The sequence below is a fragment of the Acipenser ruthenus genome, chromosome 18 (assembly GCF_902713425.1).
Source record: "Acipenser ruthenus chromosome 18, fAciRut3.2 maternal haplotype, whole genome shotgun sequence".
Classification (NCBI taxonomy): Eukaryota; Metazoa; Chordata; class Actinopteri; order Acipenseriformes; family Acipenseridae; genus Acipenser; species Acipenser ruthenus.
The window spans coordinates 24557265-24580247 of NC_081206.1; the positions used below are offsets into that span (position 1 = coordinate 24557265).

The window sequence follows — 22983 nt, forward strand, 5'->3', positions numbered from 1 at the left end:
AGTACAGTTACAATTGTTTATTTAAAAAATGCTATATACTTGTGATTGATTTTGACAAACAATGTTTGCTCTAGGTCTGGATACTGTCATCAGATTAAATCATTGAATTTAAATAAGAGCTTGTAATCAAAGCTTACACTTTTCTTTTTTGCGCAATTGTTTAATAAATTGGCTTTTTCTTGTTTTATTCAGTCATGTTGAAGCCCAGTATACCTGTTTACCAATTTCACAATATAACATGTTAATCCCTTGTACAAAGTTTAGTCTGATATGCCATCAATTAGATGCGTTTCTGTCACAAATACTACTGATAAATTGACTAAATATAACTGTAAATATAAATGTAAAAACAGATTGACACACTCCCTTTCTGTATTGATGTTGATGTTAAAGAGTAAGTAGCGGGGTTCCAAAAAATCTAGCATTACACGTCCCCAGGTGTTTCTACAACTGTTTAAATAATGCACCTGTCATTTTTCTTTTCATTGACACCTTTTTACACTTATAACTTTAAATTCTGTTTCAAAGCCCTTTTCAAAATGGACACTCTAGTGCACTTGGGTTTGAGATCTGTCCTCTAAATCACTACAGGAAGAGTAATTAAAAATCATGGATCGTTATTGCTGCGTTACCTGTTTGACCATGTGGGCAATAATCCATACACTAGTAGCGCCAATTTTGAAAAGAGCTTTGAAACAGACTAAAGTTTTAAGTGTAAAACGTTGACAGGATGTTTAACAATGAAAAGAAAAATTACAGGTAAGTTATTTAAACAGTTGTAGTAGCACGTGGGGACGTGTAACGCTATTTTTTTTCAGAACACCGTTACTTACTCTTTAACCAATCAAAGCTTTACTTTTATCGCCCTGGGAACACATGATGCTTGCAAGCCATGTTTTCGGATTGTGGTGTATTTGTGCTCATTCGAAGAAGCCACTTTATCGGCTTCTGGTGTTTATAGAGTTGACAGGACATAATGTGTGTGTGTCTTTCTAATCAATGTATTGGAGCAATGCTGTGGTGCTTTGTATTGCTATTTAGAGCAGCTGTCCTCTGTCCTGTACTGTTTGTAAAATGTTTATCTAATGATTTATTATTTACACAGTTGAATATTTAGTAAGTGTAAACTTCTTGTTAAAGTTTAGCACTATCTCTCTAACTTCCTGTCTTAATGTGTTTCAATCTCTACCTTACCATCTTAATTTGTTCACTAACTTCTCTAATTGTTTCTCTTGGTTCATTATTACCATGTATCATACTAACTGTCTTCTCTATTGAAGTTTGTCATGAAGTGTAACTTGAACTGTGTTCATTCTCCGCCTCTCTCTAAGGGAGTCTCCTCGTATTGACACACTCCTCTACCTGTGTTGCTCCTCTCCTTTGTCACTCCCTTCTAGAACACTGAAATGCAGAATGCTAGGAATGTTAGGGGCCTGTGTTCCAGGTTTAGTTAACACATGCTCTCCTGTCTTGCAGGTGGTAACCCTGGTGACTTTATCTATGGAAGGAAGCTGATATTTTTCACATCAGAAAGATATTTTGTAAAAAACTTACTTTGCAATTTGTATGCAATGCTGTTGTTTGCCTTTAACGTCTCAATGATTTTGAATAAAAATCCATTTCACTGTCTGCATGTTGTAAGTATTGTTCCTTTTGATGTATTTTTCCTGAAACTAAATGTCCTTCTGTTACACTGGCTCTTTTTCCCTCTCTGTGTATTCTTGTGTGCTACTGGTTCAGACTTTCATGCTGGAGTTCACGTTTCATTTATCATTGGCTTTGCTCCCTGTTTATTCTTGTATTCTATTGGTTCATTCTTAATTTGTTCCAACTGTCTTCACTCATTGTTTTAATGGTTTATTCCAACTTTGTTCTCCAAGGGCTTCATTCTAACTGTCTTAATTTGTTCTGTAAGGGCTTCATTCTTACTGTCTTAGTGTGTGTCTCTCTAACTTTATGTCTATTTCTTTCTTACTGTCTAAGTTACTTAAGTTTGTTCTAAGTTACTTTCTTTCTTTCTAGGTTTCTAACTTCCTAATGTTCTAACATGTCTAATTTGTTGTCTTGATTTTTTCTAACTTGTACTTGTATCTTCCACTGTATTCATTACCCTCCTCTCTATAAAGGTTTTGCTCAAAGGCAGAGGCTCCCTTCTAAAAGTCATTGCATTGGAAGGACACAGTGTTTTTTGGTTTTTTTTGCTTTGTTTTGGTTTGATTTTTTTGGGGGGTGGGGGGCCCTCAGGGATTCTTGGCCAAAAAAGGTGCCCTTCCCACAGGACTCTGCCCAACTCTGGTTGCCATGATGCCAAAAGAAATGCCATGACAACCAGAACAACACAAAGGCACAGCACAACTGGTGTCTCTGCTTAAGAGATAAAAAAAAAAGAAAGGCATTGATAAACACCAGAGTTGTGGTTCAGGCCTTGTGTGTTAAAAATATAATCCAGTCTCAATCTGTCCCTACATAATGTACAAGCAATGAATTCAAGTACTAGTTGGCATTTTACATAGATGTTAAGCAGTTAATTGGCTACCTCCGATGGTAGAGCATTGAACTCTGATTCCCAGGGTAACTGGTTCAAGTCCCACATAATGTAAGTGTTAAGCCCTCGTTTTAGAAAATATTGTTTAATAGACCTATAAGGTTTGACCGGGTTCAAATCCATATGATTCCTTCCTTTATTTTCAAAGAATTTGTTTAATTTCCTATATATTAAATGAAAAAAACAGGTTGTTCCATGAATGTGAGATGCCACAGTGATGCTGACCCCCCTCCCCCCCCTTTCTATCTTCTCCATCTTCTTCCACCCCTCTCAGCATGCTAGTGTGAGAGAGTACAGCATTATTATTATTATTATTATTAATTTATTTATTAGCAGACGCCCTTATCCAGGGCGACTTACATTTCAGTGAAAAGGGCACCAGGCAAGAAGTAGCTTACATTTTATATTGTGTGGTGAATGAATTATGCCAATTATGGCAAGCAAATAGTCTTTAAAAGTTATACTAAAATAATCTGAAAATGAGACTCTTTGAAAGTCAGCAATATAGCCAGACTTTCTGTTCATCCCTTTGTTCTGTTCACTGTGTACTGTCCTCTCCTTTCATGAACTAAATTCACCCCCAAAAATTTAAGCTGTCACAACATACTATCACTGCCCTCTACTCAGACGAATATATGGCTGCCTATTGATTCCTATTTCTTTTAAAGCTAAAATATCAATTTAAATAGTCAATAGTATAACTTGCTATTCAGATGAGAGTAAGCAATGAGTAACAACCCGTTTCTACAATTATTGTATGAAAATACAGTATAAATTAAATATATCACGATCACTTGGACAGAAAAGTTCAAATGATTTATAAGCCAGCTGCAACTGCCGCTCAATCGACTCCCTTGATTTTGAGAGGTTTATGGAGGTCATTGCAGAGGCTAAGGTTTAAAGATATTCTATAGATTTTAAATATTTTAAACAATTTTAAATGAAGCGTATGAATCATAGATCACAGAGCACAGGAAAAAAATAAATCCATAGGCACAGCCCATCTCCATTGACCCACCAACACATACCGTTTTCCACCTTTCCTCGTTATAACTTTGAAAGGGAGTTTGAACATCAAAAGGATGTCTTTAGGCAGGTACAAGACACACACACTGCATGCATAGCACAGATTGGCAGCTCCCTGTGACAGAATGTTTGTGAGGAAGTTATTTTTGAGTTGTATTTATTTATCTAACAAGTTTAAAAGAACAGTTTAAGTAATTCATACTTACTGTGACATATAACAGATTTGGTTACAATTTACATTATCCAGCCGTCACATGACCTTCAAGTGTTATTACATGCCCGATTACATTGCTATGAAGTTGCTACACAAAGGTGTAGTGCCTTTCTGATCTTTAGAATGTGTATATATGTTAAGGGTTAATTGGTAGTTTTATTATTTTTTTTTTTTTCTTGCAGAGAACAGAAAGTCAAAATCTAAAGGATTCATTCCCAAGGTCAATCTGTGCCTGGAGGCGTTCCTTTTACAAAGAGAGGAAGTGGCACCCTTTTGACTACAATTAGCCAGATCATCCTCAAAGTGGATTACCAGAGAAACTCTGAAGCTAAGATGTTTAACACACGTTGCAGCGCTGGAAAGTTTGAAAAACCTTCCAACAGGAAAATGTCGATTCCTTCTATGAGAAAAGGAAATATCTCCAACTCAATTTGACAGCATAATTAGTCCAGGGCCCTTTTCATGTACCTAAAACTTAGAGCACTGACCAGACAACTGTAGGTGGAAGAACTCTCATTTAGTTTGCATTACTTTTACATGAGTTTATCTGCTACTGTGAATATTTTACCACACTAAAATGTACTGTTATCCCTGATATACAGTACTGCATATATGTGTAATAAACTAAATGCTGCCTGCTTGCTGTCAGCACATAACTATAGTCTACAGATACTGTGATGTCAAATACAGTAACACATTTTTTGAGAACATAAGAGTTTATGTAAGTACTTTGTGTCTCATTTAATATATATCAAGAAGTGGCATTTCCCTGAATATTAAAATACTTTCTTGTTATGGTTTTAAACTCAAGTTTGAGAATTCCAGCTCAAATTTACATGTCAATCCCTTGTCATAATCCTATTGGTTGTGCTCAGAATTCTTTTGTTTTGATATTGAACCTATTGTAAACAATCATCTGTTATTCAGTTTGAATGATATTTCTTAGAACGTACCTAGGATTGCAGTCAAGGCTAATTCCCATAACAGGAAAGGACCTAGAGGAGGGACAAGGATGTGGTTTCAGCCAAGGAACTGCTGTGATTGGTTACATTTTCTCCTTGGCTTGTCATTTAAAGCCCCTTGGTTGACCAAAGATAGTCAACGGTGTCTTGGAACTGGTTTACCATTAAAAATAGGTGGTTCATTATATTCAAGAGGTTCTGTAAAATGCTCTAATAAAATCCATTTGTGGCATTTTACTATAATCTATAATCAGTTTATGAGTTATGCTGAAGTCATGGATGAATTGAGAAATATTTCCTTAAAAAGAACACCACGCAGGACACAAGACACATCTAAATAATAGCTAATAATGTATGTCATTTTCTCATTATTGAAAAACTACATAATAAATTGGTCATACCTTTTGAAACTAAAATACCCACTTTATTGCACCACCTTTTTTGTTTCCAAAAACAAACCTTTGCAATGTTCATAATTATGCTATCAGTTATCATAGACTTAATTAACAACCTTTTTTGGTGATTCATTAGCAACAAGGTGCTAAAATATAAGCATTTGCAGAGCCCTGTTAAATGGTGCACTACATTCAGAAGGGTTGTTCTATGACAGTAGCCTACAGTACTTATCCACTTCATCAGCTGTACAGCTACTGTCCACCTACTACAATTGCACAAGAGCAGAACAAAAATCCCAACGTGGGAAGCATGCCTCATAGTACTGGACTGAAGTATGCAAACATATTACTTCTCTGCCCCCTATATCACATACTGTACAGCAAAACATACAGCCTGTATATAATGGACACGTTATTACTGAAGTCGGTATGCAATCATTAAACACCTGCCTATTCCTAACATTCCTCAAAGCATTCTCATTGGCATGTTTGGCCTCTTAAATGGTTTGCTGCGCGTATTCAGCAGGTCAGTGTTAATATGACAGCTGCATTGCATATCAAATGCTTTCATGTTGAATGTTTTATTTATTTTTTATGAGAAAGAAAGCTATTCACATAATGTGAATTGCATTTAAAAAAAAGCAAATTATTTTTTACCTAAAACCTTTAGTTTTCTAAAAAAAACAACAACAACAACAAAAAACATACCATGTTGATATGATCAAATTGTTAGTGGAGAGATCCAAACCTCTTTCTTTCCTTCAGTTGATTCCTTGTGGTGCTATTTATCAGAGTTGAAAACGACTTTTGTTTATTGTAACTAAAGCAAAACAAAACCAAAAAAACTCTCTATGAAAACACCCTTCTTTATCTCCTTTGTTCTGAACATCAGAAAGTGGATAGTGTCTTAATTAGGTCCAGCTGTTACTTAATTAGCACAGGTGAGTGCTTAAAAATAGAGCCCCACAAAACCATCCCTGTAACAGACCTGCTGCTTAAAGAAAGACACAACCTCACCTGTCTTGTTTCTTTTTACAGTGCCCTTATAAAACACTGCTAGTAGATACTATGGCTGTTCAACACAGTACTTCTTGGATTTATTATTCCACAACTTGAATAGATTATATTTGTACAATCATTTTATTTTTCTGTAATTAAATAAAATATAATTTCTGGATATAATAAATAAGATGTTTTAGACTCTCTTGTCTTTGTTTTTTAGTCTTACGTTCAGTCATTAAAATAGGCGGTGAGCACATGGAAACCATTGCTTTACTGTCTATTGTATTGACCTACCATTACACACTCTCTTCCCCTTGCATGCAATAGACAGCTTTAAATAGCTGTATCAAGTACAACCACACAATGCATTAGCACCTGCTATCTAAAATCAACACATTTAATTTAAAAACAAACAAGTAAATACAGCACGACAACATAATTATTTCTCTGAATATTTATATTATATATATATATTTTTTTCTCAACATCAGAAAATGTGTATACTGTTGGGCTTAGCAACAGGAAAGTGCATCCTTCATTTACCATATATGTTTAGTTTATGGTCTAGTATAGTACAGCCATGCTGTTCATGTAGTGGGGCCAAGGTGGTTTGAAAACACTTAGCACTTTGTCAAGATCCTATGAGCAAGCAAGTCTCTTCTGAAACTCAATGAATGGAATGAAATGCCGTAATTAAAAGAATTCCAAAGTGATGAGAACGTTTTTGAAAGGTACCACAAGAGGCCTGCTAGGACCCGCACCTGATGTCTATGCTCCTCTAGTGGGGTTGTATAAGCTCCCAGTGGGTAGGAAAACTGCACTGTAAAGAAACAATGGGTCAGTTTGTGCACAATTACTTACTGAATGAACAATGACTCGTTTCATGTACAAGGGTATCTTTGAGTCCAAGATGCCGCTAAGTGCCAGGAAGCCAGTGGGCAGCGGTCTGTTGGTCCAGTCTGACCATGAATCAAAACACATGCCTGCTTCCATTGCCACATTTCTGGCAACGAATAAAGGGCATCAGGGTAGAACTGAGAGATTAAAATAAGTTGCTCACTATTAAATGAACATTTACGAATAGAAAACAGGGGTAGCATATTAACATCCCCTATTCAGTGCTTTACAAACATACTGTAGGCCTAGTAGGCTATATATCAATTATATAATACATGTCATCTTTGAAATATATATATATATATATATATATATATATATATATATATATATATATATATATATATATATATATATATATTTTAACTGTGCGTTTGTTGAGGCTGTAATTATAGACTAGAGGAAGCAGAAACAAGCTTGTTAGTGGGACAGAGGTGGACAAAGAGAGCCCGGACTTAAGATATAAGACAAGCCGATGGCCTGGACTTAGATGCGGGCTTGGAGGGGCCCAGACTCGAAGTTAGGATAGGAAGAGATCCCTGACCGATGACCGGGCTTGGTCGAAGGCTGAAGCCTCGAGGATCTGAAAACACATAAAAGGGCTCTGACTCAGCAGAGGGAAACAGAACAGAGCCTCACATGACGAGGTAAGATTAGCGCATGAGCTGCGACAGGATAGTGTGGCCGGGGGTCCCCTCTGACTCACAGCGGTGAGAACCCCCCAGAGCGAGGATGAGGTCGCTGAAGCAGACCTGAGGTTGGGGAAGTGAGACTCACTTGCCCTGCCCCCAGAGGAAACAGAAAAGTGAACCAAAACAAGCCCTATCCCTTCTATTGAGCTTTTTTCTAGCTTTAAGTTACAGAAAATATTCAAAATAAATCCCTGTCTTACCTATTGACTGAAATGTACTACAGAGCTCTATCTGTAATTTTGGATATCAATTGCTGAAATGTAACTTTCCTCTTGTTGGACAAAGAGAGCAAACATGACATCTGCTGAGCAAACAAGGGTACTTCCGTTTACAAACTGGAACATGTTGCTAACACATTTAAATTGTTAATAACCTATTCCACATTTAAATTGTTTCAAGGACTGAGAACAAGGGAATTTGAAAGCCTTGGATGCCAAGGTCTTCAAGCAAGTTCAAGGTTTTAAATATTTAGGATTTTTAGCTGATGAATCCTTGAACTAATATATTCAAATGCATTGGTGTCTGAATTTATTTTTAAGTTATGAGTGTTGTTTTGTAGCATTGTTATATAAAGACAAAAACAATTTACAGTTTGCCCTTGCAACAGAAAAAAAAATTTAAAAAATAATCATTAATAAAACATGGATGATATATACTGTATATTTCAATTCTGCTCTACTGCAGGACAGTTTCCCAATGGAGTCATTATTTGTTTAATAAAACACACACACATAGATAGTTTGGGGTGCATTTAAAGAAAGACGATTTTAAGCCATTGAACAACATATAGCATTTCATATGTACTCCTATTTCCTATAGCCTCAAGGCCCTTTCCCTTGGTGTGGACCACGGTTTCATTTGCATATTGTTGAATTTCCATAGCCCAGCACACACAGATCATTAACACAAGGACGCCTGTCAGAATCTACTCATGGGTACGGGCTTTCTTTCCCTTCCCAAAAGACACAGCTTTTCATCTCGTTCATTGCTGCTGAAATTTGGAAGTGACAGAAGTTGATACTGATGTGATTGTATGCAAATCCTAGAGCAGAGGCACAGGGGAGGGCATCAATAACAACATTAAAAAAAAAAAGGTTTCCACAAATTTAGCAAATAATAATAATAATAATAATAATAATGAAAATGAAAATAAAAAGAGGTTTTGTGGGCTGTCATTGGAGTCTTTACTTCTTAGTTTCACTGCAACAACAATGTGAAACCTTAGGTCTTTTTTCTGGTATTGTTTGAATGAATACTGTACTTTATGGTCTATCAAGATGTTCCTAATTAACACGTTGAGGTTTTTCTACGGTCATCTACTTGCATACAGTAGCCTGTTAAACTGCAAGGCTGGTTGAAGACCATTGTAATATTATTTGTGATGACTGATGCTGCTGCTGGATGAAGGCACTCTCTGAAACATGTGTCTAATTGTGTTTTTGTAGTTATGGATGAAGACTTATGTAGTCTTTTCTGGATTACTTCCCCTTTGATAGTCCTTATTTCGCTTTGCCACATTTTTACTGTTATCAATATATGCTATAGGTAATAATGCTAATAATAATTGTTGTAAGGGTTTCAGAGATAGATGTAGTCACACAGTAAATCAGAAAGAATGCTGGATTTGAACCTAATGTTTCCTGTCTCCTTTCTATGTGTTGGTCCAAATTATTTTAGTTTCAAAATGCATTCATGATGACTATGTTTTTGTATTTGAATTCCATTTGAAATTGAAACTAAAGGAATGTTTCAGCATTCAAAATCCCAAATAGTTTGAATACATATTATTTAAATGCATAACTGGTATACAGGGATTAGAGTAATAAATTAATCACAATGCAAAAAGAATGTATTTAAATCAAAACATGTTTTGTTTAATTAATTATTTTTGCACACAACAAAACATTCAGATTCTAATATATTGATAAATCTGTCAGGATGTAGTGAATAATTATTATTAACTTGTCATACTGCTGTATAAGGCTTAAAAGTTATGCACACATTCTTCCAATGGGTTGGTTAGTTCTACTGTATGGTATGTTCTTGCGAAGTAACTTGTAGTAACGTCTCTTTCACCACTTGGTGGTGCCACTCCTATGTTCGATCCTGGCTGGAGATGACTTCCACTAACATAACATAATAGTTTCCGGGGCAAATAGCACATTAAGTACACATAGGGGTCTATTCAATTGATCTAAACAGTGACAGTTCTAAACACTGCGACACGTATAATTTGATCCCAGTAGAGGGCGATCTTGGACAGAAATAAATCATATGGGGAAAAATGCACAGGAAACTCACTGGAAAGATCCAGAGCTTCTGGTATTTTTATTTATATGACCCTGTTCACATAGCTTTGGATTGTTTTAAAAAAAGTCTTTGTGTGTGTTTTTTTTTGTGTGTGTTTAATAAATATTCATAAAACTTTCCTCGGTAGTCTAGTATAGTTTTAACTGTATTTTGTTATAACATAGAACCAGTAATCAGATATATCAATAATTATTAGATACTACAAGAAACCTGATGTACTTAAATATAACTATTACTGTAATCCATTTTTGATCGTATCAATTGGATCTCTAGATTCTTCTGCTTCCATCTGTAATTACAGTTAGTGTGTGCAAGTACTGTAACTTTTATTAATGCTTAGCTACCAAGGTTACACTATCTGGTAACACTTTATTACTTTCAGTTAGTTTCTGCGTTTTTACAACATAGTTCATCACTGTGTTTACAAACCTCACAGAGGTTGAAAAGGAGATGAGCAGTATTCGCCTCTGATATTTACTTAACCTGGTTTGAATGGGTGCCGTTTGACAAGGCATTCCCCAGTCTGTGACTCTCACTAGCTGTCCTCATGTAATCTGTTCTTTTCTTCATCCATAACTTCAAACTCATAATATTATATTCAGGTGTTAAACTACAAGACACCAAGTTAGGCTGGCTAATGCTTCAGCTAAACACATTTTAGAAATACATTTCTATTTGATAGAGGTAATAAATCTTTTGAATCGAAAAATGAAGTTTAAAAACAGTTTTACTCAATGCTTGTTTGTCTGCAGTGTAGCAAGGGCATTCAGTATTATTATTATTTATGGATTTGGTAGACACCTTTATCCCAGTATGCTGAGCTGTTAAAATGCAAAATAATTCAAAGAAAAACCCAAAACACATCCTTTGTGCAAAAAACTACTTTTTTAAATTAAAAAAACATGTTCTTGAACACTGACAATATCACATTTTAAAGAAAGCGGGTTTACTTTCACCACAGTTTTTATATATTTTTATATATTCTAACCTGCCAGCATTGCTGTCCAGCATGCAAGCTGGCATCAAGCTTTAAGGACCATTATATTAATTACACTATGATTCAAGCTTTACAAAGAGACACCTGAAATGTATGCATGTATTTTATGCAATGTTTATAGTATTTTAAAAGTGGGCAAACTTTATACAATGTGGTTCTGAAATTATTTAAAGTACATGACGTTCTCAATAATTCATGCACTGTTTTGGTTTTGCATGGTATGTACAATACAAACAGAATTACTCAAACAAATGTTTGCAACGCAAACAAAACCAATCTAAGACAGTATTTAGAGTCACATGGTAGAGCAAAATTCACCCAAAAAAACAAAATGTGTTTATATTTCCTTTTAAAACAGAAGCCTGTTTGGACTTTATCAACAATGTACTGCAAATAAAGTTGTAGTCCGTACCATTAGTGCAGTTCAAACATGCAAAAGTAACAAGGACAAACGCTGGTTTGAAAGACACAACTTAAAAGCTGGATTGTTATCTTTGGCTCTCATGATTAAGTGCACGTCTTCTGAAGATTTATTTGTTGTGGTCCACTCATATCAAGAAGCAAAACTTCTCTCTTGTGAAGACGCTACCAGGAACAGAAATAAAATAAGAACAAGCACAGTCAATACATATATCAGAAAATAGCCTATTCATGTACACACAGATACCTTTTAAATCCTGCACAGAAAGAACAAACACTATTCTGAAAATCCGTAGCCAACAACAAAAATGGTTTAGGCGAGTTAGATAAAATGTTTTCACACAATAATATATCTTAAAAATGTTTAAACTGTGTGGTCTCATTCATTTGCAAAACAAATATGTACAGTAATGAATCACACTGAACTAGGATGCAAAAATTACAATTTCTATCTTTCTAGCTCCTGAACCTTCTAATTCAGTGTATGGGTAGAAAATAATCTAAACAGGCATGGAAACAAGACTTCCATTGCATAGCCGTTTCAACCATTCGTTTTTACTACGAGTTTAATAAGACTCACTTGAGCTTGTTACCAATACACTGTGGCTAATCAAGCATGTATTAAAACCTGGAATGGGTGAAACAGCTATGCAATAGGAGTCTTATTTCCATCCCTGCTAAATGACACCAAATTTATAAAGATACACATTGAAAACCCTTATACAGACGTGCTCAAATTTGTTGGTACCCTTACAGCTCATTGAAATAATGCTTCATTCCTCCTGAAAAGTGATGAAATTAAAAGCTATTTTATCATGTATACTTGCATGTCTTTGGTATGTCATAGAATAAAGCAAAGAAGCTGTGAAAAGAGATGAATTATTGCTTATTCTACAAAGATATTCTAAAATGGCCTGGACACATTTGTTGGTACCCCTTAGAAAAGATAATAAATAATTGGATTATAGTGATATTTCAAACTAATTAGTTTATTTAATTAGTATCACACATGTCTCCAATCTTGTAATCAGTCATTCAGCCTATTTAAATGGAGAAAAGTAGTCACTGTGCTGTTTGGTATCATTGTGTGCACCACACTGAACATGGACCAGAGAAAGCAAAGGAGAGAGTTGTCTGAGGAGATCAGAAAGAAAATAATAGACAAGCATGGTAAAGGTAAAGGCTACAAGACCATCTCCAAGCAGCTTGATGTTCCTGTGACAACAGTTGCAAATATTATTAAGAAGTTTAAGGTCCATGGAACTGTAGCCAACCTCCCTGGGTGCGGCCGCAAGAGGAAAATCGACCCCAGATTGAACAGAAGGATAGTGCGAATGGTAGAAAAAGAACCAAGGATAACTGCCAAAGAGATACCAGCTGAACTCCAAGGTGAAGGTAAGTCAGTTTCTGATCGCATCATCAGTCACTTTTTGAGCGAAACTGGGCTCCATGGAAGAAGACCAAGGAGGATTCCACTTTTGAAAGAAAAACATAAAAAAGCCAGACTGGAATTTGCTAAAATGCATATTGACAAGCCACAATCCTTCTGGGAGAATGTCCTTTGGACAGATGAGTCAAAACTGGACCTTTTTGGCAAGTCACATCAGCTCTATGGTCACAGATGAAAAAATGAAGCTTTCAAAGAAAAGAACACCATACCTACAGTGAAACATGGAGGAGGCTCGGTTATGATTTGGGGCTGCTTTGCTGCGCCTGGCACAGGGTGCCTTGAATCTGTGCAGGGCACAATGAACTCTCAAAACTATCAAGGCATTCTGGAGCGAAACGTACTGCCCAGTGTCAGAAAGCTCTGTCTCAGTCGCAGGTCATGGGTCCTCCAACAGGATAATGACCCAAAACACACAGCTAAAAGCACCCAAGAATGGATAAGAACAAAACATTGGACTATTCTGAAGTGGCCTTCTATGAGTCCTGATCTGAATCCTATCGAACATCTATGGAAAGAGCTGAAACTTGCAGTCTGGAGAAGAAAGTTTGCTCAGGAAGAGTGGGCCAAACTACCTATTAACAGGTGCAGAAGTCTCATTCAGAGCTACAGAAAACGTTTGATTGCAGTGATTGCCTCTAAAGGTTGTGCAACAAAATATTAGGTTAGCGGTCCCATTATTTTTGTCCATGCCATTTTCATTTGTTTTATTATTTACAATATTATGTTGAATAAAAAATCAAAAGCAACGTCTGATTTCTATTAAATATTGAATAAACAATGGTGGATGCCAATTACTTTTGTCAGTTTCAAGTTATTTCAGAGAAAATTATGCATTCTTCGTTTTTTGTGGAGGGGTACCAACAAATTTGAGCATGTCTTTATGTCACCTCACACCTACTCTAAAAATGTCACATTTTCATGTTTCACAGGGATTCTATAATGCTAAAACTCCTCTTGCTATATGTGTATTTGTTGAAACGTTTAGCAAGCTTACCTGTTAAGTCTCTGAATCTCTTTTTAGCTTGAGCTCTTTCCTCTACATCGAAATACCATACAGTAATGGCATACCTAGAAATATATATATACATATATTAAAAGCTGCAACTGACAAACAGTTCCCTACTACATAAGCAGCAGAGTCATTTATTTATTTTACATTTTTATCAAGCAGATCTGCACGTACAACTTTGTCGACTGCTATGAAAATTATTGTAACAACAATACTACTATTATTAGAACAACAATTATCAAAATTTGCTTTCAACTGGAAAAAAAAATCCCAAAAAATTTTACATAATAATATTGTAAACTGAAACAGAGAGAACTCTACTGAAAATGTTTTCTGCCACTTTAAAATGTGGGCTGTTTTTCCCTATACTCTGGTGTACAGTGAACACATAGGTAGTATATGTGTCTATAATTTACCGAGTTGCGTAAGCAGGCTGGACTTCATGTGGATTTCTTCTATCGGACCAGAAAAATAATAATCGGTCAAAAATTGGTTCAACATCTGCTACGTAGGACTTTCCTTCTGGGAATATTTTCAGAATACCACCGTTTTCCTGTAAAGCACACAAGAGCAAACAGTATGTCAGGACTGAACTACCTCCAGACTGAGACAATCACGTCAATAGTCATTGCCATGTGCAATACAAACACTTCTGGATTCAACCTTTTCAGCATCCATAGAGAAGCTCAATCTGAAAAAACTAAGGCAGACAAGACAACTTATTTCTACTTAATTCTGATCACTTTTACTCCTGTTTTGATCTTTTACTGAAGCGTTTCCTATTAGATTAGAACTATATTTTAATGTTGTTTGGTTGTAAAATGACTTAAACAAAGACTTTAATACAACAGTCTTTATCACCGGAAAAGGTTATTAAAATCACATGGGTTAGCAGCAGTAACAGTAAGCCACAGTAAACTGTGGCAGATTGCCAGAAAAGCGAGAACTTCCCAGCTGCTTGGTTTTAACCTTGCGCATCTCTGCATGACATTTTAATTGGGGATATGTTTAGATTGCTTATTTCTGTTGGAAGGAAGAAACTTCATAATGCTATCATTTAAAATATCATTTAAAAGGCTGTTACGGTAAATAGTAAACCAACATTCTTTATTATGTCCTAAACACAAACATGCACGTGTGATATTATTTCAATGCATATAAATGGTATAAGAATTCTGTAAGGGAAGGAGGTGTACAGAAGCAGAAGCCTTACAAATTAGCCAATTAAAACTTATTATCCAACACACTGAAAGACACACAACTTGAATTAATATTTGTAAATGTACAGCAAATATAATTGCCTTACCTTTGCATCCCAGTTCTTATTCAGATAATAAATACACGTAACACAGCGCCCATCAGCATTAGGGTTGTCTACATGTTTCACATAACCAGTTCCGTTACCCGGGTAACACGCTACCATTGCCTGCAATAACAAGAAGAAAAAAAAACAGAGGATTTAGATCTGTGAACACGCACACACATTTCATAAAGGGTTAAGCTAGTAATACAAAACCTGTGTAAGAGGTTTGACATTTATGTACAACACTTTTTAAACATTCGAATGTACTGTATCAAAGTTCCCTGTGACAATGATGTAGCATTTAAAATACATGTATTATTATTATTATTATTATTATTATTATTATTATTATTATTATTATTATTATTATTATTATTATTATTATTAAGCAAATGTCAAATTGACATCAAAACTACTATTGTAAGACTACTACTGCATGCACATTTTTCACCACGATAATCTGCAAATTCAGAACATCTGGGTTTATATAACTGCTAACTGCTAATATAAAATATATATTTTGTAATCATAAAAAGATCTCGTTTGGACCATGTGTTTTTGTGATCAGCAGTACATGTGGTACTGTAGAAGTAAATAAAGCCACCAAAATGTATACTTCTGGAATTAACTCATGTGGTTGACAGAAATGTCTGGGGATTTTATATGATAAAAATGTAAATTAATGTAGGTAGCAGGAAGTAGCTATCAGCACTCTACGCCTTGGGTTTCACCAAGCACTACGTGCTCCCAGTCATGATTTAAAAGCCACAGTATTTGCAGGTCTACTCAGCTGACACTGATAATCTACATTCTTTAGACATCACTCCTCAAATAGAGCAACTGTAAGCACTCAATCTAGCTTGATGGCAGTTTCAAAACCTATAACGCCACTTCTTGATAGCTTTACCCACTGCAATGTACATCTAAAACACAAGGGGTAGAGTGGATCACAGAACACAGATAATTCCTTATGAAAAGAAATGTAAAAAACATAAACCCCATTACCCATTGCAATCTCTAATGATAGCAAGAGTGATTCATTTTCATTTGCCATAAACAATAACAGTAAGTCATTCTGCATCTCCCACACACCATGTAATAAGTACTGTCAGATTGTAGACAGTGTAGGTTGTCCAGCTGTTACCCACATTACTCATGTGGAAAGTTTATACACAACAGTTTCTATTTAGTTTTTAGTGTGTTTGCCTGACATATATATAACTGTGCCTGTTTCGATTCCCTGGCATTTTGAAGCTGTACACATTTTCTGATCCTAGATATTCAAGCTCTGCAGCTCTCACACTTAACAAGAAACTGCAAAAGGTTCTTAAAGCTGACACTGAATTTGTTGATTAAATGTTGGAATATTGACTTTACTAAACGCATGACATTTGATGCCTCTGCTGCATGCTGCTTTAATGACAGCAGATATCAACAGAAGTTACATATTACACAAGCCCAGTTACTTACAGCTCATGGTAGTAAATGACTTATCCCTTAAAACTTGCCTAACTTAAGACATCAGAGAGACAGAATCTGACAGTAGAGACCATATAACTAAGAACACTATTAAGATCTGTCAAATCTTAAATTTTGGTAAAATAAAACTGTATTACAATGGCAAAAACAACTGTAAACAGATAACATAACAAAGTCACTGTTATTACTTTGCATCAATTGCCAGTCAGTTTGCTTAGTGTGTAATATAGTAAAGGAACCTTATGGGATTGAACCTCTTGAAGAGCTGAGGGGCTAATGCTGTATGTGCGTGCTAACCTAAATCTTTATGAGAACTGTCCCACAGGCCAAAGGTGTTAAATGTTGGCTATGCATGAAGCCCTGGTTCACCATACAGGAAAGCAGTGGAACAGAATTGTGTTGTTTTTTTTTGGACAGTCTTTTTATCCGTTACTTTTTTGGGATAGTCTTCTTATCTGTCGCTTAGAAAAAAAACATTCCAGTCCCTATTGGAACTAAGCCCAAATGGCTTTGAGACAGAAACTTAATTTAGCTTTCAGCCACAATACACAAGAAACATTTCACATTGCAACACCATCAGATAAAAAAAGAACGTTAACTGAAGATTTGCAATAATGACTTACTATGCATACCATTATGTTCCACTACTAGACCTAGAAAAGTAAACTGTATTAAAAAAGCACTTTACAGAAATACTACACAATACTTGTATACAGTGGTATTACCTGCACGTTCAAAACACTGCATTCATTTCGATAGTACAGCAGTACCTCAACTTTATTTATTTATTTATTTTTATTTTTATTAGAAGAACTGTTCCAGCTGATTTATTTTGGAAACAACAAGTACTTCCGATATCTGAAGCTATGAGCCCATGTCATTAATTGCTTCCACTCAGGATATACATATTTAGCTTGTAATTACTAGAACATGTAAACACCTAATGAAGGAGCAATTTAACAGACACACCAGTTGCAATTCAGCAGTACAGTTCCTTGGTTGAAGGATGCTGGCTTCTTGCCAGCATGATGATGGTTTAATGACAATGCTACGTGCAGAGCGTGAGACTATTGAAAGTCAAGCACTAACTTCACAGCACAGCACCTCCCAGATACACCGTTCAATGTCAAGGCAACATGGTTTTGCTTAAAAAAAAAATCTCAACCCAGACAAATGTTTAAAGATAAACCTTTACATCAACTTGATGCAACCAAATTTACAGTTTGCACCTTTATTATATATTTTTTCCCTGACTTTCACCCTAAGTTGTTTATCTTTCAAAAGTTAACTTACTGCACATACCTATATTAAAAATAGAATTGTATGGGCTATTTAATGAAAATGTTTAAACCCCAACAGGTTCTGTATAAACTTATTAAATAAGTAAATATCAGCTTTTCATCTTTTTTTATTTAGATTGAAAGATTCTAATATCAGATATAATGCATTAGAAAAATGAAAATTAAAGCGTGTGATAACTAGCCCAGTGTGATGTAACCCTCCCCATACTACTGAGTGATACTCCACAGTTCATGGAACCCGTGAGGGAATACTCTTTTCCTGTTGGCAGATAACCAGCTTCCTGTCTATCCTAACAGAAAAAAACAGAACCACCAAGTGTGAAATGTCACGTACTAGCTGTGATCATGGTTTGGTAGTTTTCACTATTGATGAGGAACTTTGAAACTAGAGAACAGGGATATGCACAAATACTGCTGATTTTATATCTATTTCTTTCCTCCCTAATATTGCTGATGGACAATTTGGTGTTTCCAGATATTTCAGTCATAATCATAATATGCTATTTGAAACAAAAAAAGTCTATCTTATCCAACTGTTGCATATTCTCTCTATCCTATATCGTTTATATCGTTTAGGGCAGCAGTGTGGGGTAGTGGTTAGGGCACTGGACTCTTGACCAGAGGGTTGTGGGTTCAATCCCCAGTGGGGGACACTGCTGTTGTACCCTTGAGCAAGGTACTTTACCTAGATTGCTCCAGCAAAAACCCAACTGTATAAATGGGTAATTGCATGTAAAAATAATGTGATATCTTGTAACAATTGTAAGTCGCCCTGGATAAGGGCGTCTGCTAAGAAATAAATAATAATAATAATTATATATTGCAATACAAAGAAGCAGAGGCCTGTGACTGTTGTCCTTTAGAGGCATTCTGCAGAAACTTTTCACTTATTTCCTGAAATTGGCTTTTTATACGTTGTAAATGTACTGCTTTACATTAAAAAAAAAAAAAGAAATACTGTGTTTTAAAAAAAAAAAACTGAAAGTGTGTATGGTTTCTGAAGTACCTTATAATGTTCCCGGGTGTTCTGAAAAAAGGACACCATTTCCAAGATGCTACTGTAAAAAAAATGATTTTTTAATGAATTTTTATAGGAAGAGTTAAATACAGCCAAAAAAATGCCTGGTCCTGGGGGGAGCATCCCAGTAAAAAATGCCTGGTCTTGAAAGGGTTAAATAAGCATTTTTTACTTATGCACAGCTGCAAAACATTCATTACAAAGTGAAAAATGTGCCTAATTTTCACATTAGCGAAACACCCATCAGATTGCAACTGACTGCATATGTACCAAAATCTGACAAAGTACCACATGCTGACATTACAGAGGTCATATTTTGGTATTCGTACCACTTTCTGACGATGTACCATTTTCTAACACTACACCTGTAGATATTCTGCAACTTATCTAGATTGCACCCATTCCACCTGTGGGAAAACAGTAGAAAAGTGTTTCATTTTATGATGGGTTAAAACAGACAGAGACAGCGAGTTTCGGACTGTCGGAAGACACTTTTGATATTCATGGCCAAAGTGTCAGCTAACCATACAGAGCAGTCTTGAAAACAAATTCACCGGCTTGTGGCACTAGTAGGCTTTACTTATTAATGTTTATTTATTCTAATTCAAAATCAATAAAAGTATGTTGCTTAAGCAATAAAATCGTTACTTAGGTATGTCTCTCTAAGAGACTGTGTTGTTGAGCCTATTCTAAAACAAACAGCATTATTGTACTCTGCTCAGAGAAATCGCTGACGTTGCACAGAACGATCAAAATGAATGATAACTTACCTTGGACCGTTCTTTGATATTGTTTTTTTCCAATCCCCTAGCGCACAGAACCACAAGTCTGTCTATCATTGACAGAAGGAAGCTAATAGATTCGCATCCCTTTTCAGTCCCACTGACCCAGGCGATCTTATCTCCTCTGATATGAGTTTTAGAAACACCAGTCCGACGGCCGGCCAACTGTCCATCGTGTAGTAAACCGGAGCAATGCATTTCTTTGACCTGATCCAGCACGCATTGGCCAACCACGTCTCCAAGAAAACTGTCCAAGTAAAAAAAACCTTCTTCCACCAAACAGGGCACAATGTAGTCCATTGCTAACTTCTCCAAATCCAACTTCATGATGTGCTGAAGTATCGGCATTTTTCCCCCCTAAATATTTATACTGTAGCAGCTTCAATTTATATTACTAAGTGGTGAAGTTAATTTTATTTCCAGTTTCCCCCACTCAACAACAGAATAGAATGTTGCGGTGTTGGTATGGTTCCTTTTTGTGTCCAAGTGTACATCACTATTTGAAAATAACTACATACTGTATATGTATCGATTTCACAGTTTCAGAAGGCACAGTGTTTAAAGAATTACTAGATTTTGTTTTAACCGTCTGCTTTATAGGTTTCCCTGAGATTATCTGTTTTGCTTACCAGAGCCAGATGGTTTCTGTTATGTGAAACGTGCAGGATGTGAGGTAGCCAATACGTGGGTGGGGACTATATTTTACCATTGTAACAGAAAGGCAAATCGATGCAAATGTTCTACACACACACACACACACACATATATATATATATCTTCTACTGTATATATATATATATATATATATATATATATATATATATATATATATATATATATATATATAATTTCTTGTTGGTTATTTCACATTTTTTGCTATGCTTCACACAATTAATTCTTAGAAAAAGAAACATCAAATGTCAATATGTAGCTTAGAAAACAAAAGCACAGACGTAATTTTAATAGCAACAAATCAACCCAGAATTTTTGTTTAGCAAATGCATTGTGTCGGCATCCACCTGCAAGATGATTCACTCATGTGCATGACGTGAGGAGGGGGCATATTTAGTGTCAATATAAAATACATATTATGGTAAACAAATTGCTTCCAATCAGCTATTTTATGTTTATTCATTAGTAAAAGGCTAATGAGCCATGCTAATAATGCCTCGTCTTTATTTTCCTAGTGTGTTGAAAAAAAATCCATCCCTGCGTATAGCTGCAAAAGCGTATAATAAACTTTTCAGAGGCGTGCTTCCGCCATTGACGATGCCCTTCACAGCATGTAATGTCTAACCTGCCACATGTAGCACAAACAGTATAAACAACAGTGCACATGTAAGAAGTCTCCAGCAAACATCCCCAATTAACATTATTTTAGCAGTGTTATAAAATGCATGAATGTACATTTATGAATATACATTAAAATCAAGTTACTTCCCTGACACAGTGTTACAAGCGTAAAGTGTAGCAGTAAAATGCAATATAGTCAACATTTCAAATGTTTGACATGATGCATACGATCGTACTCGTAGATGGGTTTTTAGCCGTTTAATTCAGTTTCTAGGACAAAACTGGATACAAAGAAAGGTAAGTATTGTGATCAAAGCGATCTTTTATCGATCTATTATCGGTTTTTTTTCACTGAACTAGTAGTTTACCGAATGTTTTTTTTAGTGTTTATAAAAGCGCATATGCTACAAAATAACTTGTTTCTATTTAAAACCCCAGATGTCTTTGTTTTGTTCAAACTGTATTAAGTATGTATTTACAAAATACAAAGTATCGGTATAGTACATTTAAAGTGTATCACATTTGTGTTCCATCCATTGTTAAAAAATACTAAAAAGTATTAAGACAATACCAGAAGACACAACTGGTAACTACAGTGTATGCGTTAAAAAAAAAAATACAACTTCCAGCAAAATCATGTTCAACAGATTTCATGCAGACAAATACAGTACTAACCTTGTGTCTTCCTCTAATAGTGTAAGTGCCAAGCCTTCCGTCAGCATGCGTGATGAGTCTGTCCATTCTCGACAAGAGCAAGCCTATGTTTTCGCAGCCAGGTTCGTTACCCTCCACCCACATTATTTTATCCCCTCGAATGGACTTATTTGTGCCTGACTTTTGACTTGCAAGCTCTCCATCCCGAAACTTTCCACATCCATGAAGGGTTATGACTTCTTGCAAAATTTTGTCTCCAAATTTGTTACCAAGAAAATTGTCCACGATGCACAAACCATACGAGTTCATACAGGGTACTATGTACTGTATCACCAGTTTGTGAGAACTGACTCTTTTGTGATCTTTACAAACAGGTTTATTGTAATGGGTTTTACTCAACGCGCAAGGTGCTGGTTTTGAATCGCTTGCTATTGTGCGTTCAGTCTTTATAGACTGTCCTTCAGAACACCAGCTCAAAACCCCTTCTCGATCCTCTTTACCCATCTTTCTGACCACCTCGCTCGTTTCATGGTTTGTGAAAAATGTTTTCATGTTTTCAACTGACTCGTGTTTGGCGTTTTCTGTACAGTCTGGTTTCCAAGCTGTTGCCATTTGCAATATTCAGTTGATAACACCCTCAAGTGTTTGGAGCAGCTCGTGTAGTACGTGGAAAATAACATGTTTCAAGGCTAAAAAAAAAACCTCAGGCATTCCCCGTGCACGCGTGCGCGCTCTGTTCGGGCACGTATCCAAAGGCGAATAGAACGTCGATTCAAAAGAAGGCAGGCAAATTTAGATTTTTCGTGGTTATTTGAAACGTTTTGTAATTCTGGCACATAAAATGAACAGGAACCAGTATACCCAACATACAACTATGGTTGTTTATGTGTCTTTAATTAAACACAAAACAAACGGGGCTTTTGCAACTGCAGTACTGAAACAGTCTTTTTGTGTGGGTGCAAGGAACTGCTAAGGTTTATTAGATAGAAGCAATCTCTATTTAAACAAGTTGGGTGGGCTTACCCTCATGGCTTTGTTTGAACTTGAACCTATCCATTCAGTAATTTCAATTCTGGATCAGCAGTAGTTCAGAGAATCAGATCACTACTATGAAAAAGTTGGTTACTTTGACAATACAGTCACAGTGGAATATCTCAAATATCAGACATCCTTATCATCAGTGGCCACAAGTTTCTAATATGAATAAAACGGGTTTACTTCACATGAATGTATT

General features: G+C 35.8%; 1 protein-coding gene across 3 annotated transcripts; it reads right to left on the reverse strand.

The window, feature by feature from the left end:
- Positions 1–9599: 9599 nt before the first annotated feature.
- LOC117417730 (prolyl hydroxylase EGLN3-like) lies at positions 9600–22450 on the reverse strand. 3 transcript variants are annotated; one of them, XM_034029997.3, is made up of 5 exons: positions 21771–22444; positions 15226–15345; positions 14336–14472; positions 13905–13978; positions 9600–11625 (listed from the first exon to the last, which is right to left on the reverse strand). In XM_034029997.3, the coding sequence occupies exons 1-5, from the start codon at positions 22359–22361 to the stop codon at positions 11594–11596; spliced, it is 954 nt and encodes a 317-aa protein (XP_033885888.2). In that variant the 5' UTR covers positions 22362–22444; the 3' UTR covers positions 9600–11593. The 3 variants fall into 3 exon arrangements, with proteins under 3 accessions (XP_033885888.2, XP_033885899.2, XP_058847624.1); XM_034030008.3 differs by lacking the exon at positions 21771–22444 and adding an exon at positions 19791–20455 and having other exon boundaries at positions 9603–11625; XM_058991641.1 differs by lacking the exons at positions 9600–11625; positions 13905–13978 and having other exon boundaries at positions 14332–14472; positions 21771–22450.
- Positions 22451–22983: the final 533 nt, after the last annotated feature.